The sequence below is a fragment of the Chiloscyllium punctatum genome, chromosome 8, assembly GCF_047496795.1.
Source record: "Chiloscyllium punctatum isolate Juve2018m chromosome 8, sChiPun1.3, whole genome shotgun sequence".
Taxonomy (NCBI): Eukaryota; Metazoa; Chordata; class Chondrichthyes; order Orectolobiformes; family Hemiscylliidae; genus Chiloscyllium; species Chiloscyllium punctatum.
In genome coordinates this window covers 113,609,269-113,630,606 of record NC_092746.1, presented here as the reverse complement: position 1 = coordinate 113,630,606, position 21,338 = coordinate 113,609,269, and the positions used below count along the sequence as shown (strand labels likewise).

Below are 21,338 nucleotides of genomic sequence, written 5' to 3'. Positions count from 1 at the left end.
GCTAAATCATCACCAAAAAAAAATGATGAACTCAGCAGAAACCCGCTTCAAAAAGCCCTAGCATTACGAAAAGGCACGAGAAACATTGAAGTTCTTTTACAACAACTTTTATAAAGTAGTGGCTTCCTACATGGCAAGTTAGAGCCTCTGCTGTTTTAGATATTCTCAGCAACCAGTTTGGACATGTGATCATGCACCTCCAAGGCAGGTGGGACTTGGACCTGGACTTTCTGGCAGGGAAGCTTGTGCTCCAACTGTGCCACAAGAATCGAAAGAAACAATGAAACTGGATCAACCTGTGTATAATGTGCAACTTCTCTAACACCCACAAATAATTGCCCCTTGCACCTGTAAGAATACCTCAGACTAGCCTGTACAAAGCAGCTTCTCTCAAACTCAGTTTAGTGCAAGCTCAAGCAACAGCACCTCATTTTTCATTTCAGCATTTTACAATCTTCTGGATCCAACATGGAGTTCAACACGATTGGATCATAAGCTTGGTCTCTGTGCATTACTATTATATTTTTTTCACTGGCTTGTTTCTTTCTTTATCCCTTGATGTCATGTTCAGTTATCTGCTAAACAGTCGGTCATAGCTCATCTGGTCTTAATTGTGATCTTTTTATAATGTACTCATTATCACTTTCTTTGGTTCTTGCTTCACAAAATCTATTGTTGGTTAATCTCTCGTGCTAACCCCTATCACGGAATCTTCTTCCTGCCCCCTCCCCACCAAACTACTGGCTTGAAAACTCCTATATTTATCTTGTGAAGAATAGTCATAACTGGGCTCCAAATATTATCTCTGTTTCTGTCTTCACAGATGTCCCTAGACTTGCTGAGTTTCTCCAGCACAATCTGTTCTTATTATTTATTTTTCTTCTGTCCTGATGAAATATCACTGACTCAAAATATTAACTGTTTCTCTCCTCAGATACTGTATGGCCTGCTTAGTATGTCCAGCATGTTTTTGTTCTTTTTAATTTCAGATTTTCATAATCTGCAGTATTTTGCTGTAGTTATGTCTCTCCCCATATCCCCCCACCCTTTTCACTGCTCACTAGGGTGTCATACGCTAATCAAGATGTTGTTTTGTTGACAACTTGTTTCATCATCAATCTACTTGCCTTCCTCCCACCTCCCACCCCCCCTTCCCCCCTCGCAACGAACTTGCTACCAATTCCCTCTTCTACAGTTCACAATTGTCCCCATCCCTCCAATTGTCGTCTGATATGAGCTCTCTGTTGCCCCAGTTTTGCTCCTTCGTGATTTCACTCTGTTTTCCTTCACTATGTCATTAAAGATCCTCTGGGGAAGAGTGATCAGAATACGTTTGAATTTTACACTGGAATTCAGAGGCATTTAATTAAGATTTAAGACACTTGTTCTGGATTCCCTAAAAAAAATTGCAGGAAAAGTGGTCTGAATATGACTAACAAGAGAAGTTAAAGAAAGAAGTTTGTACTATTTATAGAATCACTGAACTGTTACAGTGCAAAAGCAAGGCCATTCTGCCCATCATATCTCCATTGGTCAATCACCTAAACGAGTGATAAGGCTGAGAATTGGGAGAAAATTAAAACTCAGCAGAGAATGGCTGAAAAAATTGACAGTAAGAAAGGGGAATGAGAGTGATGAGGAACATTGCACTTTCAATGACCACTAGACATCTCATAATGATGTACCAATGAAATACTGTTTGAAGTGAAGTGGCTTAGAGAGCATGAAACACGACAAGTGAATTATGCATGTAACATTAGAATGATGACCCCAATCTGATCAGCACACCCCTCTAGTCCCATAAAGGGCTTTAAAATGATAGTAATATCACAGCATAGGAGCGGACCATTTGGTCTATCATGCACATGCAGTTCTCTGCAAAAGCAACTCACTAGTTCCATCCCACCTTAGCTTACAGACTTGCACTCTTTCATTCCCTTGGAAATGAAGAACCTATCTGGCTCTGCTTTAAAAATATTTAATGACTTGGCATCCACTGCCTTTTGAGGAAGGGAAGGTCAAAGACTCTCAACCCTCAGAGAAAAAAAAAGTTCCTTCATCTGTTTTAAACAGATGACTGCTTATTTTTTAAACTATGACCCCTCCCAGCTCTGCAGTCTGGTGCTCTTGAACTACAGGGTGTCCCAGTTTTCTTCCTCCACACACATTTTATTGAACCCCTACAGTGAGGAAAAAGGTCATTTGGCCCAACAATTCCACACCGACTCTCTGGAGAGCACCCCACCCAGACCCATCCCCATATCCTGTCCCTGCATTTCCCATGGCTAATCTACCTAACTTACACATCCCTGAATACAATAGCCAACCCACCTAACCTGCACAACACTGGACTGTGAGAGAAAACCGGAGCACCCAGAGGAAACCCGCACAGACACAGGGAGAATGTGCAAACCCCACACAGACAGTCACCTAAGACTGGAGATTGAACCCAGGTCCCCACTGCTGTGAGGCAGCAGTGCTAACCACCAAGCTACCTTGACACCCTAACTTGCAATGAGAATTTTAAGTTGGAGTAGGAGGGGGATTTATTTAGAATCTTTTTTTCTTCAGGCTCTACCTTTTCACAGGTGACATAAATACAGTACTATGAATAAAGAAGGTACTATATGGTTTACAAATAAAGCTGTCATGGCAGACAGGGTCCTCTGAAAAGTGATCCTGAACTTACTAAGTCAATACTCCTGTGCTTAGTGTCACCTCGCGATGATCACAGAGGCATGTTGGGATGTTCATGTTTTGTGACCCATATAAAATGAATAAATTAACAATTTATACCTTATGAGAGATATCTTTTTCAGAGGTTTCCACATCGCCATCCAGGAAAGGCATAGCAAATGAACTCAGATCCTAAGATCAAAAAAAGACAACGTGATTATCCAACTATCTCAACACAAATCTGTTTTAAATTCTATGATCTAATTACGTGCACAGCAAATTCCAAAAACAGAGGAAACCCTCTGAAACAATTTCTAAAAAATTACAATCTTCATAAGCCACCAAATGTTAAACAAAATACTTCACCAAGATTAGTCCAAATGCAAAATGTGGCTATGCAAGTACAATGTTTCTGTGAGAACACTTATGATAGCTGCTCTTAACAACCTGAGCGGTTTTAAATAACAATAAGCTTTTTACTCTTTATAGATTCCTTTCTGAGGCAGGAGACAAATGTACAAAGGGATTTTGTTCCAGGCTAGTTTGCACTATCAGCTGTTATATGGCTCATAGCCTTTAAGAGACATGTTCATGATATCATCAGTACATCACAGCATGTGATGTGACTGCATAAAGATCTCATACTCTATCTCACCTTGGATTACTTGAAACATGAAATCTAATAAATTTCCTTGCTGGGAGATTTGCTTGTGTTTTTGGCAAGACTTTAAAACTAGATTATCAGAAACATGGAAAATGGAGGTATATTCAAAGCAGGAAATAGGAGCCAGAATCTTAATAAATGACTCTAAAAGGCTTAGGCAACAGCAGTTAAAAAGTGGGCAGCACAAGACTCTGGCAATGTTAGAAGATAGGTATGAAAATAGATAGTGTATTGCAAGGAAAGCAGAGAGGCCAAGAGCATGGATAGACATGGCAGCATGGTCTTATTGCTTTCATGGAGACTTGGCTCAAAGAGGGGTAAAAATGACAGGTTGACATCCCAGGATACAGAGTTTTCAGGCAAAATAGAGAAGGGGATTAAAAAACTAATCCCAGTTTAATCCTTGCTCCTATTCCCTCAAAGGAGGAAGTGTAATATTCTCTCTTTTAACTTGCCGTAAGTATTGGCTCAATCATTTTTGCAAACCTTTCCAATTTACAGGTCTGACATCAGCCACCAAAGCTGCCCTGCTTTCTGCCCACACTGCTATGTTTTTCACTTCAAATACTTATCCAATTATTACCTTAACAGAAATAATAACATCTGCATCAACCTCTCCCTTGACAACCATTCCACTCCCTCACTGCACTCCCTCACTCTCTCAATGCAAGTGATAAATTGATGACCCATCCTGTCATCAACATATACTGCCAAAGGAAATAATCTTGTCTACTCATTTCTGTCAGAATGTTATGTAATGCAAGTTCAGTATATTCTCACAAACGAGTTTCCCACCTTTGGCACCACCCTAGACCAGTACTGAACAATCTATATGATTCTAGCAATGCCCAAACCTGCACACTGTGGAGGTTACTTGCTACATAACTAATTAACATAAATAAATGCACCTTTACTCTTCATCTACTCTATATTCATATCTGTACATTTCAAGAGTCTATTGGCCTTCATGAAAAATGCAGCTTCAGTCAGACCTTTATAAAATTATGTATTTGAAAGTCTCATCGTCTTTTCATTCACACAGTCATGCATAAAATTGCCTTTGCCTTCTGTAGTTTAATTTGTCCAAGTTACTAGCTTTTTGTCCACATCTATTTTTCTGAAATCGTTTGTAATGGCACCAAACTCTGGCTTATCAATTTGCAATACAATGGAGTTTAGTTGAGTGTGCTCAGGCTGTACAGACATTCCCCTTTTGGATTCTCTAATCTTCTCACAAGCTTGCATAACTCAACAGATAAAATACTCGCCAATACTGCTGCACACGTAATCACCTGTTTAGTTTCATCTTCACTGGCATGGCAGCTGATTGTTGCGCCACTACTGATTAAAGTGTTATTCGTATATTAATGACTGTCTGGACAATTTGACTCCTGTGCTATCAGTCTGTTTATAAAAAATATTGACAAAGTGGCTCATCACCCTGATTGGCCAAGTCAAAATATCCCACTCCTTGAATGAGGAATTTAGCCTTGGTAAATCATTTTAGTATCTACACTGCACACCTGAACCCAACACAGTCCAATATAATTAACGATCATTTAACTCTGGTGGGTCTTTTACATGCATTTTATTATATACTGGAAGCTAGTAACTTGGAAAGGTAAATAGGCTAGCAAAGTATTTGTATACTTTTCAAAATCCATAGAAGACAACAACTAGCTGTGATTTTACAGACTCTTTTACATAATACTATCCCAAGGTAGTTCACAGGAACAACTGAAATAAAATTTGACACCAAGGACAATACAGGGGGAATTAGCATTTGGATACAGAACTGGCTCAAAGGTAGAAGACAGAGGGTGGTGGTGGAAGGTTGTTTTTCAGACTGAAGGCCTGTGACCAGTGGAGTGCTGCAAGGATCAGTGCTGGGTCCTCTACTTTTTATCATTTACATAAATGATTTGAATTTGCACAAGACACCAAAATTGGAGGTGTAGTGGACAGTGAAGAGGGTTACCTCAGATTACAACAGGAATGGACCACATGGGCCAATGGACTGAGAAGTGGCAGATGGAGTTTAATTCAGATAAATGCGAGGTGCTGCATTTTGGGAAAGCAAATCTTAGCAGACTTATACACTTAATGGTAAGGTCCGAGGGAGTGTTGCTGAACAAAGAGACCTTGGAGTTCATAGCTCTTTGAAAGCGGAGTCGCAGGTAGATAGGATAGTGAAGAAGGCATTTGGTATGCTTTCCTTTATTGGTCAGAGTATTGAGTACAGGAGTTGGGAGGTCGTGTTGCAGCTGTACAGGACCTTGGTTAGGCCACTGTTGGAATATTGTATGCAAATCTGGTCTCTTCCTATCTGAAAGATGTTGTGAAAGTTGAAAGTGTTCAGAAAAGATTTACAAGGATGTTGCCAGGGTTGGACGATTTGAGCTATAGGGAGAGGCTGAACAGGCTGGGGCTGTTTTCCCTGGAGTATTGGAGGCTGAGGGGTGACCTTATAAAGGTTTACAAAATTATGAGGGGCATGGATAGGGTAAATAGGCAAAGTCTTTTCCCTGGGGTCAGGGAGTCCAGAACTAGAGGGCATAGGTTTAGGGTCAGAGGGGAAAGATATAAAAGAGACCTAAGGGGCAACTTTTTCACGCAGAGAGTGGTACGTGTATGGAATGAGCTGCCAGAGGAAGTGGTGGAGGCTGGTACAATTGCAACATTTAAGAGGCATTTGGATGGGTATATGAATAGGAAGGGTTTGGAGGGATATGGGCTGGGTGCTGGCAGGTGGGACTAGATTGGGTTGGGATATCTGGTCGGCATGGACGGGTTGGACCAAAGTGTCTGTTTCCATGCTGTACATCTCTATGACTCTATGACTATGACATAAAGACTGGTGAATGAACAGTTGAGATAAATTTTAAACGGCATTTTTAAAGGAGAGACAGACCGAGGGGTTCAGAAAGGGAACTACAGGGGCAAGGATCTGGGAACGCGATAGCATGGCGAACAATCTTGAACATGATGTGGAGGTGCTGGTGTTGCACTGGGGTGAACAAAGTTAAAAATCAAACTTAATAGAGACATATAAGATAATCAGAGTGTTAGATAGGGTGGACAGGGAAAGCCTTTTTCCAAGAATGGTGATGGCGAGCACGAGGGGGCATAGCTTTAAATTGAGGGGTGATAGATATTAGATTACTTACACTGTGGAAACAGGCCCTTCGACCCAACAAGTCCACACCGCCCCGCCGAAGCGTAAACCACCCATACCCCTACATCTACATTTACATTTACCCCTTACCTAACACTATGGGCAATTTAGCATGGCCAATTCACCTGGCCTGCACATCTTTGGACTGTGGGAGGAAACCGGAGCACCCGGAGGAAACACACACACAGACACGGGGAGAATGTGCAAACTCCACACAGTCAGTCGCTTGAGGTGGGAATTGAACCCGGGTCTCAGGCGCTGTGAGGCAGCAGTGCTAACCACTGTGCTACCGTGCCGCCCACATATATGACAGATGTCAGAGGTAGTTTCTTTACTCAGAGAGTAGTAAGGTTATGGAATGCTTTGCCTGCAACGGTAGTAGATTCGCCAACTTTAAGTACATTTAAGTCGTCATTGGACAAGCATAATCATGTACATGGAATAGTGTAGGTTAGAAGGACTTCAGATTGGTATGACTGGACGCCTCCTAGCAGAGCGCTTTAGGGAACATCTCCGGGACACCCGCACCAATCAACCACACCGCCCCATGGCCCAACATTTCCTCTCTCCCTCCCACTTTGCCGAGGACATGGAGGTCCTGGGCCTCCTTCACCGTCGCTCCCTCACCACCAGACGCCTGGAGGAAGAACGCCTCATCTTCCGCCTCGAAACACTTCAACCCCAGGGCATCAATGTGGACTTCAACAGTTTCCTCATTTCCCCTTCCCCCACCTCACCCTAGTTCCAAACTTCCAGCTCAGCACTGTCCCCATGACTTGTCCTACCTGCCTATCTTCTTTTCCACCTATCCACTCCACCCTCCTCCCTGACCTATCACCTTCATCCCCTCCCCCACTCATCTATTGTACTCTATGCTACTTTCTCCCAACCCCGCCCTCCTCTCACTTATCTCTCCACCCTTCAGGCACTGTACCTGTATTCCTGATGAAGGGCTTTTGTCTGAAACGTCGATTTTACTGCTCCTCGGATGCTGCCTGAACTGCTGTGCTCTTCCAGCACCACTAATCCAGATTCAGATTGGTATAACAGGTCGGCGCAACATCGAGGGCCGAAGGCCTGTACTGCACTGTAATGTTCCATGTCCTATGTTATAAGACAAGGTTATCATCCAACAGGTTTATTTGACAAAGGAGCAGCACTCTAAAAGCTTGTACTTCCAAATAAACCTGTTGGACTATAATCTGGTGTTGTGTGGGTTTTAACCAATTTTGGAGCCATTGAAATAAGGTGCATGCAAGAGGCCAGAACTGGAGGAGTGTCATGATCTGAAGGTTCTGGGTGAGAGAGGGTTTCACCAAGACAGGGCTAATTGAACCCATGGAGTTTGAGCTGCGAATTTTGAAATTGAGACATTGCTGAATTGGGAGACAAGAGGCAATGTGTGAGCAGAATTTGTTGAAAATTGGTATACCTGCAGCAGAGTTTGGGAGAGCTGATGTTCACTATGAGGGTGAGAAGGAAGGGTAGCAGGGTAGGCACTACTAATGTTAAGTGCAGAGATTAAAAAAACATAGGTGAGGGTTTCAGCAGCAGGCGAGCTGAGATAATGGGAGAGGGAAGAAAGATAGGCAACATTACACAGTTACACAGGTAGACAGTCTCGGTCTTGGAGAGACTTTTGGATTAGAAGGTGAGTTTATGGACAAGCAGATAGCCATTATCTTGAAGAATCAACCTCAGGGAGAGTGATGGAGTCAATGGCACAGATAATGCCACAGCAATAAATATGTTGGATGGTAAATATTTGGTGTGAAACTAAATGGCTAAAACAGGGTCACTGGACTAGTTCAGGATTGTGGCTAAAACAGGGTCACTAGACTAGTTCAGGAAACAACCACTGTAATAGGAAAGCAGAAGCTTTGGCATTCCAGTAAGCTGATACTAAATCTGTGATTTTGTGAAGAGGAGTGACACACCATTTCAATCCAAACCAAAGTTGTAATTGTCAGGTCACACCCAATCTTGCTCAGGATTGTGCAGTTAAACATAAGGTACTATTGTGCTGTTTAAATTTACGATTGCATTCTAAGGCTGTGTGTAATTACCCTGCATTTTGGAGATTAACACTCAGGTTAATTAATAAATTAATTGGAAGACAGAAACCTGAGTTTTCTTTTATAGATTCATACAGTGCAGAAAAGGCCCATTGAGTCTGTATCGACATAACCACCAATAAAACTGTACTAATCCCAATTTCCTGCATATCCTTTAATAATATTCAGGAAAATAGTTATTGAAAACTGTAGGCATTTCAGCCCCATTGGTAATTTGGGGGTGGGGCGCAATGCAGAGATGATGTTTGAGTGTCAGTAAACCTGGAAGTGTGGGTCATTTGAAGATACTGCCAGATTTAATGGACATTGAGAGAGGATTGGAAGTCAGATGCTGAGAATAATATCTGAGCATTGAACTCGTGCAGCCTGGACTCAATCTGTGGAAACCATGATGTGATTTCTGGATAAGCTTACAAGACATAAAGTGGGGTGTGGTGGAGCACCACTCCTGCTTTTCTCTTGATCACAAGCAACAATGTTCTCTCCCCACCCCTTTGAACCATCCCTGTGGTATTAAATTTAAAGGTGAACTAAAATATGAAGCATTTAACCTTATTAAAGTATTTGACTTCAAGGCCTGTCCCTGAAGGACAGGTTAGTCACCTGTTTCTTGACCCACCTTTGATAATGGTTGGAGATTGGTTTCTGATTGCTACATCGGTTGTTGACTTTCCTACATTCCAACAGTGACCACACCGCAGAAGTATTTCATTGACTGGAAAGGACTTGGGGACATCAGAAAGTCATGAAAGCACAAGATAAATTGAAGACTTTTTTTTCCCCAAAAGAAGCTACTCTGAAGTAAAATTCTGCAAATATTGCAAATCTGAAAAGAGAACCTCAAAATTTTGGAAACACGCAACAGATCAAGCAGCACCAGAAATGAAAGGAAATAGAAATGTTCCAGGTTTAAAACCAGTAGAAGCTGAAATGAGGCCAAATCAACAGAAAGGGACGGACTGTGCGAAGATGGAGGGGAGGAGAATGAAATAACAAAAGGTTTAATGGTGCAAAAGTCAAAGTATGGTTTGAACACTCAAACGAAACCAAAGTACTGTGGATGCCAGAGATCTGAAATAAAAATAGGAAGTCTTTTTCTTCAGAAAGCTTCTTCTTTATAAGAGTCATTGGACTCGAAACGTTAACTCTGTTTCTCTCTCTGCAGCTGCTACCAAACCTGCAAACTTTCTCCAGCACTTTCTGTTTTTTTGGAGTGCTGCCTGAATGCAAAGTGTAGGGATAAAGAAAGAAAGAGGACAAAACCAATTCAGCAGAAAGAAACTCAGTTATTCTTTGTGGTCTTGGGCAGAGTAGCTGCCATATGTGATGCATTCGGATAGGATACTTTCTGATGTACATGTTTAATAATTGGTAAGAGTCATCATGGACATGACAAATTCGAAGATGTAGAGGCGTTGGTGTGCTTTCTTGACTGTGGTGTCAATGTGGATGCACTAAGATAGAATCAATGGTGATATTTATTCCTAGGAACTTGAAGCTCTCAACCATCTCCACCTCAGCATCATTAATACAGAAAGGGGCACTGAAATAACGTAACAGAGCTCAGTATCCCACCACCAAGTCACCCTTTATTTACATGTGGCAAGTCCTTGACACTGATCTATCTAGGAGAAAGTGAGGACTGCAGATGCTGGAGATCAGAGCTGAAAATGTGTTGCTGGAAAAGCGCAGCAGGTCAGGCAGCATCCAAGGAGCAGGGGAATCGACGTTTCAGCTATGAGCCCTTCTTCAGGATCTATCTCCCTCAGAACCAGCTCTCAGAGTGAACAGAACCTCTGATACTCCTGTTTATATATATTTTTTAGTTTTTAGTTGATTAAACAGCACAAGTTACAAACAAGTTATTAACAGCCATATACAAGAAAGAGCAATTTACGGGGGAAAGGGGTGGCAAGCCACACCCCAAACCCCATCATACAATCAGTTCACAGGGAAACGAGGACAAACCTCAAATCCCACCTTAGATTATCCAGAAGGAAACAGTAAACACAATCACATACAAACAGTTCGATAAACCACTCCTGTTTAGATCTGTCAATCAGGACTCTCTGATTGGACCAGATTAACAGCTCCAATCAGGGAACTCATATTCTATGAGGTTGACCCTGGCTGACCTCATTACAGTCACTACAGATGTCTTCCACTCCAAATCCCGAAGCCGATGACCAGCTCCTTTATCTTGCTGACATTGTGGGAGAGATTGTTGTCTTTATATCATGCCACTAAGCTCTCTGTCTTTTTCCTGTACTCTTTGTCTTTGAAATTGCTTGTACACAAAATGCCAAATAATTCCATGGCAGCTAATTAATGCCCCATCAATCCACTCTCGATCATCAGTAAAGTGATGGACGATGTCATCAACAGTGCTATCAAGCAGCACCTGCTCAGCAATAACCTGCTCAGTGATGCCCAGTTTGGATTCCACAAGGGCTAATCACCTCCTGACCTCATTACAGCCCTTGACATCATGGTTGTATTTGATCCAAGTGTGACATCGTGGAGCCCTTGCAAAACCAGAGCCACTGGGAATCGGGAAAACCCTCCACTGACTGGAGCCATACCTGACCTATAGGAAGATGGTTGTGGTTGTTGGAGGTCAGTCATCCCAGCTCCAGTGCATTTCTGCACGAGTTCCTCAGGATAGAGTCTCCGGCCCAATTATTTGCAGCTGCTCCATCAATGTCGTTCCCTCCACCATAAAGTCAGAAATGGGATGTTCAATCATCGGTGAACATGTAGCTGTAGTATTTATGTGGTTAGTCCAGTTCAGTTTCTGGTTAATGGTAACTCTGATGATGTTGTTAGTGGAGGATTCAGCAATGGAATGCCACTGAATATCAAGGGGCAGTGGCTTGGTTTTCTCTTGTTTGAGATGGTCATTGCCCAGCATTATGCAGTTGTCTCTTGTTACTTGTGAGCCCCAAATCTGGATATTGTGCAGGTCTTTCCGCATCTTAATATGGCCTACTCCAGTATCTGCGGAATTGCTCAGATACCAGTGTAGGCCATGTCAAAATGCAGCAAGACCTGCACAAACTCAACTGAACTAACCACATAAATACTACAGCTACAAGAGGAAGACGGACGCTAGGAATACTACAGTGAGTAACTTATTACCTGACTCCCCAAAACCTGTCCACCATCTACAAGGCTTATGTCAGGAATATGATGGAATATTCCCACTCGCCTGGAAGGGTGGAACTTCAACAACACAAAAAACTTGATGCTCATCAGTCCATCATGAGGGGCAGGGAGGAATTGTGGGAGCATGGTCCTTTGAATACAGAGGTAAAAACAATGACTGCAGATGCTGAAAACCAAATACTGGATTAGTGGTGCTGGAAGAGCACAGCAGTTCAGGCAGTATCCAACGAGCAGCGAAATCAGACAGGTGGGTTGGAGGAAAGTGCAAGAGGAACTGTCATAATTCGGGGAGAAAGGGAAAGCATGTAGGTAGAAGTGTGTGTAACAGGTCGGACACAATGATGGACCTTGTCGGTCATGATGGGAAAGAATCATCAGTTCAATAAAAGAGGAAGACATACAAATTAAAGCATTAATTTGGAAAGGGTGCATACATCTGGACAGAAATGGTGGAGACAGAAAAATTGGGAGAATAGAACAGAATCCTTACAGGAAGCAAGGTGTAAAGAAGTGAAATTGTGGCTTTTTTCTATTCTTATGCAGGCTTTTTATCAAATGCAGTCAAATTCCAGTTGACAGCCACATTTTAGCTCCTGAAAATTTTTAAACTTATCCTTGATTATTTTATACATTACGCTATTCCGACATTTACACATTGAGGATCTGCTGTCATTACAGACAGTTTGATGTGAAAACGAGGAGTACCTTCAGACCTTTTCAGATGCACATAAAGAGGTACGAATCTCAGATTTGCTTCCAGAATACCGTATATTCCACATTACCAGAGTAAGACTGCAGCAGTTTGACACATTAATTCAAGCGCAGTAAGGCATTTGTAGTTCAACAGTCACAAGATCCCAGTGGATAAAACTATTCAACCTATATTAATTCATCCATCCAGTATGACAACAGCTATTTTTTTAATTTGCAAAAGAGATTTATTTCAAAAATCCACCTCAAAAGTCCAGTCGAGGTGTTGTTCATTCTCTTTTAAGAATCTACTGATATCAATCTGAAAGTGACCTTTCATTAGTATGCAACCTTGTCCACTCACACTGTTGAATTTCGTTTAGTATTATGGATTAACCTTCCTCATATCACTTATACACTTCTACAAGATCACCACTCAACAAACCTTTCCAAGTAGTAAAAAACCATGTCTCTTCAGCTTTGCCTTACAGCAGTCATATTTCGCCAGCAGTTGAATATATTCTCTAAGTACATTATCGAGACGTTTCATTATTTTGAAAATTTCTGTCAGACCTCCTTGCAGTCTCACCTCAAAGGAGAATCCCAATATCCCAAATCTATCCTCATAACTGAAGTTTCTCCTCCCCGGTACCATTTATGTAAATCTTTTCTACATTCTCTCCAATGCATTAACATCTTTCTTTCTAATGTGGTACCCCCCCCCCAGGATATGAACACAGGATTCCAGCTAAAGTCTAATATTTTGCATGAGTTCAGAATCATGTCCTTGCTCTTGTACGCTCTGCTCATATGAATAAAATCTGGGATACTCTATGCTTTATCAGCTAGACTCTGGATTAGTGATGCTGGAAAAGCACAGCAGTCCAGGCAGCATCTGAGGAGCAGTAAAATCTACGTTTCGGGCAAAAGCCCTTCATCGGTGTATTCCTAACGAAGGGCTTTTGCCCGAAACGTTGATTTTACTGCTCCTCAGATTCTGCCTGAACTGCTGTGCTTTTCCAGCATCACTAATCCAGAATCTGGTTTCCAGCATCTACAGTCATTGTTTTTACCTAGTTGATTTATCAGCTAGACTACCTGTCCTGATATCTTCAAAGATCTATTCCCAGGGCCCTGCACCCCATTGGATATTAGGTCCTCTATTTTATGCTGTCTATCCATGTTCTTCCTCACACTTCTCTGCATTAACTTCATCTGCCACTTTACCAACCATTCCACAAACCTGTCTGAGTTATCTTGAAGTTCTACATTATCCTCCGCACAGTTTGCGATGCTTCCAAGTTAAATATGATAGTTTGAATTTTGAAATTTCCCCCTGTACACCAAGATCTAGATCATTAATATGTATTATGAAAAACAAGGGTCCAATAATGGCACTCAGGGAACTGCATTATAAGCCTATGGGTGGCATGGTGGCTAGCACTGCTGTTTTGCAGTGCCAGAGACCTGGGTTCAATTCCCAGGTGACTGACTGTGTAGAGTTTGCACATTCTCCCCACGTTTGCTCTGGTTTCCTCCCACAGTCCAAAAAGGTGCAGGTTAGGTGAATTAGCCTGTTGTGTTAGGTGGGGGGGGGGGGGGGGTTGAAGGTCAGTGTGGACTTGTTGGGCCTGTTTCCACACTGTAAGTAATTAACTTAACCTTCCTCCAGCCCCAAAAATTTGACCATTACTCTTTCTTCCCTATCTCAGTCAATTTTGTATCCATATTTCTGCTGTCCATTTTACTCCATGAGATCTAACCATCCTCACAAGCTTGTTGTGTGGTACTGTATCAAATGCCTTTTTGAAAGTCATATACACCACACCAACGTCATCAATGCTTTCTTGTTACCACTTCAAACAGAAATTCCAGCAAGTTAGTAAGAAATGACTTCCCCTTTGGAAATCTTCCTAATCAACCCACCTTTTGCCATGCGACTACAACTCTATCCCAAATAATTGTGTCTGATGGATTATGCAATACATGCTCACCTCCTTCAGTATTCCTGGATGCATCTCATGCCTTGTCGACTTTTATATACTGTACCATCATTCAATCAAACACTCCCTCCTAAACAATTCAGAACCATTGACAAAGATTTCTCCTGTGTCACCATGGCCTCCTTGGCAAGGACAATGAAAAGTATTCATTTGACAGCCACTCCTCTTGCCTCATGTGTAAACCCCCTTCTAGTCCCTTATTAGCTCTTAGTCCTTTATCACCCTTTTACTATTGATCTGCCTTTTGGATTTACTCTTATATTAGCATAAGTCTTTTCTCATAATTCCGCTTTGTCCCTCAATAGGTTTTTTCGCCTTCCCTCTAAACCTTCTATATTCCTCTTCGTTCCTAATTGTATGTTGTACCTGATATTTACCATAAGCACATTTTTTTCTTCTCTATCTTAATTTCTATATTCTTTTTCATGTAGGGTGTGATATTAAAGAGTTAATTTGCTCTGCTGATCTGCAAGAAGTTGAATGCCCCGGGGACAGGTGGTGTGTCTTTGTCTTTTAGGTGGTTTGGTTGCTTGCTCACAGAAGTTGGTGTGTTGCAGTTGCATCAAGTCTGTAAGGAACCTTAGAGAAAAATAACAAGGGAGCTCTGGATTTGTTTGCCCTCCCCTTCCCTTTTAAGGCAATATGCTTCCACCTGTACCCAATTAGTGGAGATATATTCATTGAAGATAGCCCACTGTTCATCTACAGTTTTTTTTAAGCCAATTTGACCCAGTTCTGTCCTTGATCCATTGAAGTCAGCTCTCCCCCAGTTAATTACTCTTATTCTATGCTGCCACTGTCCCAGTCTACATTCGGGTAATTAAACTCCTTAATCAGGGTTATTCTCTAATGTTTGTATCTCTCTCTATAATTCCCCTACAGATTTGCTCCTCTACAAGTTGGTGATAAGCCACCTTCTTAAACTGTGTATGAAGATGTTCAGGGACTTTGAATATGTAAGAGAGGTTTGAGATGGGGCCACAATTTGCACAGAATGTAAACTGTATACCAAGCAGGTATACTATACCCAATTTCTCAAATATCCTGACAATTCTACAAAGTGGCTCTGTCAGCATAGAGTTTGATACAGAACATCAAGTGACAGGGCCAGGGTGGGCAGAATTAATGCACAGGTAAGGATTATGATGGAAAATTCTCCACTTGCCAGAATACCTGTACATCCAATGACATTCTCAAAGCATAATCATTGAGGATCAAGCAGTTTGTTTTATTGGAACCTCATCCACCACGTTCATTCCTTCCATGACTGATACACAGTGGCAGCCATGTGTCCACACATTAACTGCAGCATTTCACCAGAAGTCTTCAACAGCACCTTCCAAATTCACAACCTCTAGCACCTAAAAGGTCAAGGGCTAAAATAACATGGGAACACCTCCACCTGCGAGTTCCCCTCCAAGGCACCCAACATCCTGACTTCGGAAAATATAGCTGTTCCTTCACTGTCACTGGGACAATATCCTAAGAATTTCTTTCTAACACAATTGTGCATGTCTTATACCACAAGGAATGCAGCTCACCACCACCTCAAAGGCAATTAAGGATGGGCAATAAATGTTGGTATATGCAGTAACACCCACATCCTGTGAACAAATAAAAGTAAACCAGCACTCAGTTGTGATGAACACTCATGGACCTGAAACATTAACTCTTTCTCTCCATGGATGCGAGCATAAGAGGTACAGTTAGTTAGTTTGCAGATGACATCAAAATTGGAGGTGCAGTGGACAGCGAAGAGGGTTACCTCAGATTACAACAGGATCTTGATGGGCCAATGGGCTGAGAAGTGGCAGATGGAGTTTAATTCAGAAAAATGCGAGGTGCAACATTTTGGGAAAGCAAATCTTAGCAGGACTGATACACTTAATGGTAAGGTCCTAGGGAGTGTTGCTGAACAAAGAGACCTTGGAGTGCAGGTTCATAGCTCCTTGAAAGTGGAGTCGCAGGTAGATAGGGTAGTGAAGAAGGCATTTGGTATGCTTTCCTTTATTGGTCAGAGTATTGAGTGCAGGAGTTGGGAGGTCATGTTGCGGCTGTACAGGACATTGGTTAGGCCACTGTTGGAATATTGTGTGCAACTCTGGTCTCCTTCCTATTGGAAAGATGTTGTGAAAGTTGAAAGGTTTCAGAAAAGATTTACAAGGATGTTGCCAGGGGTGGAGGATTTGAGCTGTAGGGAGAGGCTGAACAGGCTGGGGCTGTTTTCCCTGGGACGTCGGAGGCTGAGGGGTGACCTTATAGAGGTTTACAAAATTATGAGTGGCATGGAAAGGATAAATAGATAAAGTATTTTCCCTGGGGTCAGGGAGTCCAGAACTAGAGGGCATAGGTTTAGGGTGAGAGAGGAAAGATATAAAAGAGACCTAAGGGGCAACTTTTTCAGAGAATGGTATGTGTATGGAATGAGCTGCCAGAGGATGTGGTGGAGGCTGGTACAATTACAACATTTAAGAGGCATTTGGATGGGTATATGAATAGGAAGGATTTGGAGGGATATGGGCCGGGTGCTGGCAGGTGGGACTAGATTGGGTTGGGATATCTGGTTGGCATGGATGGGTTGGACTGAAGGGTCTGTTTCCATGCTGTACATCTCTATGACTCTATATTTGGGACTGAAATGTGGGAAAGTATCTTCAAAGGCTGTGAATTTTTGGAATTCTCCATGGCAATGCGTAGAGAATGCTCGGCCATTGAGTATTGCTAAGAAACAAAAGAACTGTAGATGCTGAAATCCAAAGTAGACAGGCAGGAGGCTGGAAGAACACAGCAAGCCAGGCAGCATCAGGAGGTGGAGAAGTCTATGTTTTGGTTTAATCCTTCCTGAGTCCTGAAACGTCGACTTCTCCACCTCCTGATGCTGCCTGGCTTGCTGTGTTCTTCCAGCCTCCTGCCTGTCTACACCGAGTATCGCTAAGGCAGAGATCTATAGTTTTTTTTAAAGAAATTGTAGGGATTGTATGGGAAGGTGGAGTTGGGGTAAGTCAACCATGGTGGTGGATCAGGTTCAAGGGTCAATATGGGCATTTAAACGGGCATTGTATAGGCATATGGAGGATAGTGGGCTAGTGTAGGTTAGGTGGGCTTGGATCGGCGCAACATCGAGGGCCAAAGGGCCTGTACTGCACTGTATTTTCTATGTTCTATGGTCTACCCCAACCGTACTGTGGAGAGTGTGCCTGGAAACACTATGCAAATGATATAAAGTCAGTGGTACTTTCAGCTGGCTGAGCAAACTTTCTAATGCAATCTCAACAAGTATTCAGGCAAACTGTGTTCCACCACAGCCTGGAAAAAAAACAGAACTGTCATGGCCTTTTTTTGTACCAAATTAATAAAAAATAACCTCATTTCTAGGATATTGTGCAACTGGTGGTGATTTAACCTGTGGGCCACAAGACCTCAGGCAAGGAAAGAAGTTGAGTCCTTCATGGTAACCTCAAGCCAGTAATGGGAATTGAACCCACACTGTTAGCATCACACAGCTCTGCAAACCAATGATCCAGCCAACTGAGCTAAACCAATTCCCACTCATATGGTGTGAACATTGCTGGCAAGACCAAACTTTATTGCTACTCTCGAACTGTCCATGAAAAGCTAATGGTGAATCACTTTTTAATCCAACGGCTTGCTTGGTCATTTCAGAGGGCAGTTAAGAGTCAACAGCATTGCTCGAGGACGGAAGTCATATATCAGCCAGATTGGGTAAGAAGAGTGGATTTCTTAAGTAAAAACCAGAAGAACTGCAGATGCTGTAAATCAGAGACAAAAATAGAAGTTGCTGGAAAAGGTCAGCAGGTCTGGCAGCATTTGTGGATAGAAATTACAGTTAAAGTTTCGGGTTGAGTGATCCTTCCTCAGAATGAATTTCTTCCCCTGAAGGATGAATGAGTGAAACAGGTGGGTTTTCGATAACAAATTGCTGGACTCATGATTAACAGACATTCTTCGAGGACTTGACAGGGTAAATACAGGAAGGTTGTTTCCCCTTGTAGGAGAGTCTAGGACCAGAAGGTATACTCTCAGAATAAGGGATCGGACATTTAAGACAGTTAATGGGAGGAATTTCTTTGCTCAGAAGGTAGTGATTCTGTGGAATTCTTTCCCACAGAGGGCTCTCATGCCGAAGTCATTAAATATATTCAAGGCTGTAAGTGCCAGATTTTTAATCAGTCGGGGATCAAGGATTATAGGGAAAAGGCAAGAAAGTGCAGTCAAGGATTATCACATCAGCCATGATCTCATTGAACAGTGGAGCAGACTCGATGGGCTGAATGGCCTACTTCTGTTCCTGTGTCTTACAGTTTTACAATTAACATCTTATTCCAGATTTATTGATTAATTGAATCTAAATACCACTGATGCTGTGGTGGGATCTGAACTCAGTCTGCAAAACACAATTCCACAATTCCTCTGGATTACCAATAAACTACTGTCCCCTTGACAATGGAGAATGGTTTAATGTAAGTTTTATTCTATTAAAAGTCATAGATTAGGAAAGAAACACACATTCTAACTAAATTGCTGCATGGAATCCTTTAATATATCTGGTTATCAGTTAACATAACCTTCAATTATCATTAATGATAAACTAATGATTGTCACAATAACAATAGACAGTTAAAAGGGGTTAACTATTTCTGTAGCCTTTCTACTGCAGCTTTATTCAAACGCCAGGCTAAAATTTTCTCCATTTGTTTCAAAAATCCATTAGAGAAAATGGGCAGAATTTCTTGGAAGCTGTTTTTTGAAGTGTGTAAAAAGCCATCCATCTTCTAAATTGAAGGGCTTTGTGGGGGCGGACTAATTTCCCGCTGAAAGAGAAAGATTGACTCAGAGCCTTGGCGGGATCATAAAACTCACAGACCTCTTAGTTATCTACTTCCCTTATTTCTATTTCTCTCCTAAATCCTTTCACACTACCTTCCTCCCTGGGCAGTCCATTTCCACACTTTCGCCATTGATTGTGTAAACCTGAACTGTTTCTGCATTTTTCATTCTGTTTCTTATGTCTGTAGCAGTCTTGAACATAAATTATCTGGATTCACTTATTTGTTGCCTTAAGTATCTTGAATAATTTCTTTTTACTGCACTAAACAAGGTTCTTTGGGCTCTTTGAACTTTCTTCATTATTTGCTTTGACTGATTGCTTTTCCTAGTTGAAGGTGGCTGCATAACCCCAGGATTTGTAGCTTCTGCACAATAACCCTTACGTTGCTTCTCAAGCTGTTACAATTCTTGTGGTCTGTAAAGCTGTAATTTAGTGGTGTTGCAGCATTAAAAATGAAAGACTACAGTGAAAAATGCAATATTCTTTCAGTGGAAAGAATTAAATGAGAAAATTGAATATTTTCTTACATCTAATATCCTTTCTACATAGCAGACACATTCTACTTTTGCTCAAAAAGCACACACCTTGCAGGCAGTCAATCCATACAACATTTTTAAAATTCCTACTTTGGAAACAGAACCAGTCTGACTCAAGATTGGGAAACAGACAGACTCAAACCTTACACCTTTAATACATTGTCTGAGCTGAGATGTCACCTTTTTTGATAAAACCTTAAGTTATCTTGAGAATGTGACTTAAAAGTAGTTCTGGGATTTATATATGAATGAACTGAAACCTGCAACCCATTCTAAAAGATGAAAGACTTAACAGCAATCTAGATTTGTAAAATATATCGTTTTAATTGCATGACACTGTGACCTGTTGCTATATGTTCTGTGTCTTATGATCCCGCCCCACTAGTTACCTGATGAAGGAGCAGCACTCTGAAAGCTAGTGTTTCCAAATAAACCTGTTAAACTATAATCTGGTATTGTGTGATTTTTGTTCATCCTAGTCCAACACAGCACCTCCACATCAAGATTTATACAATTAAACTTAATTCAATTTGTCAAATGCTCTTCCAGCAAGACATATGCGAGTAATTCAACAACAGTGAGCAACCAATGGAGCCAGCACAGCAAAGCATGTATCACCCTACTTCCTGCTACAATTCCCACCTCCAGAAGACATATATGGGAAGTGAGAGAAAATGCACACACACATGCAGTGTGCTTCAGATCGCTCTGTGGTGCAATGCGCAAACAGCACCAAGCAAAGTTAAAAATCACACAACACCAGGTTATAGTCCAACAGGTTCAATTGGAAGCACACTAGCTTTTGGAGCAATGCTCCTTCATCAGGTGATAGTGATCGTAACACAGAGTTTATAGCAAAAATTTACAGTGTGCTGTAACTGAAATTATACATTGAAAAATTGATTGTCTGTTAAGCCTTCCATCTGTTAGAATACAGTAATAGTTTCACTTCTTTCATGTGTAAATCACAAAACCTTTTTTTAAAAGTTGCATTCTCGGGTTAGCTGTTAACAATGGTGGTAGCTAGGCAATATGTTGAAGGTGTTAGCCCCCTGTGTTCTCTGTCTATGCCATGATGTTTAGATTGATTCTAATCTAAAAAGTGAGATAACGGAGTTTTACATAAATTCATGCAGTTTTTGAGCTCAGAGTTCTACATGAATGCATGCAGTTTTAGAGCAAAGTACAATGTAACAAATTCACCCCACAAAATATATGTGTGCATGTGTGTCTTTGTCTGTGTGTGTGTGTGTGTGTCTGTCTGGGGTGGGGGTTGTGAGTGTGAGAAAGTGTGTGTGTGTGTGTGTGTGTGTGTGTATATAGTGAGTGCAGAGTGTCTTAAGTCAGTGAGGGGGTGCATGTGTGAGTGTGGGAGTGTGTGTGCCTATAAGGGTGTGTGTGGGTGTCTGTGTGGGCGTCTGTGTGTACCTGTGTCCATGTGTATGTGAGAGTGCGTGTGTGTAGGAATATCTGTGTGTGTGGGTGGTGCAATGGTGATCACCTGT

General features: G+C 41.7%; 1 protein-coding gene across 3 annotated transcripts in view; it reads right to left on the bottom strand.

Moving 5' to 3' along the window:
- The window catches only part of prkag2a (protein kinase, AMP-activated, gamma 2 non-catalytic subunit a), a 441,088-nt gene that overhangs the window by 255,545 nt on the left and 164,205 nt on the right, over nucleotides 1–21,338 (bottom strand). For all 3 annotated transcript variants that reach the window (XM_072576269.1, XM_072576268.1, XM_072576267.1), the window contains exon 2: nucleotides 2,797–2,868. In XM_072576269.1, coding sequence (XP_072432370.1) covers nucleotides 2,797–2,868 — 72 coding nt within the window. The remainder of the gene's footprint in view (nucleotides 1–2,796; nucleotides 2,869–21,338) is intronic.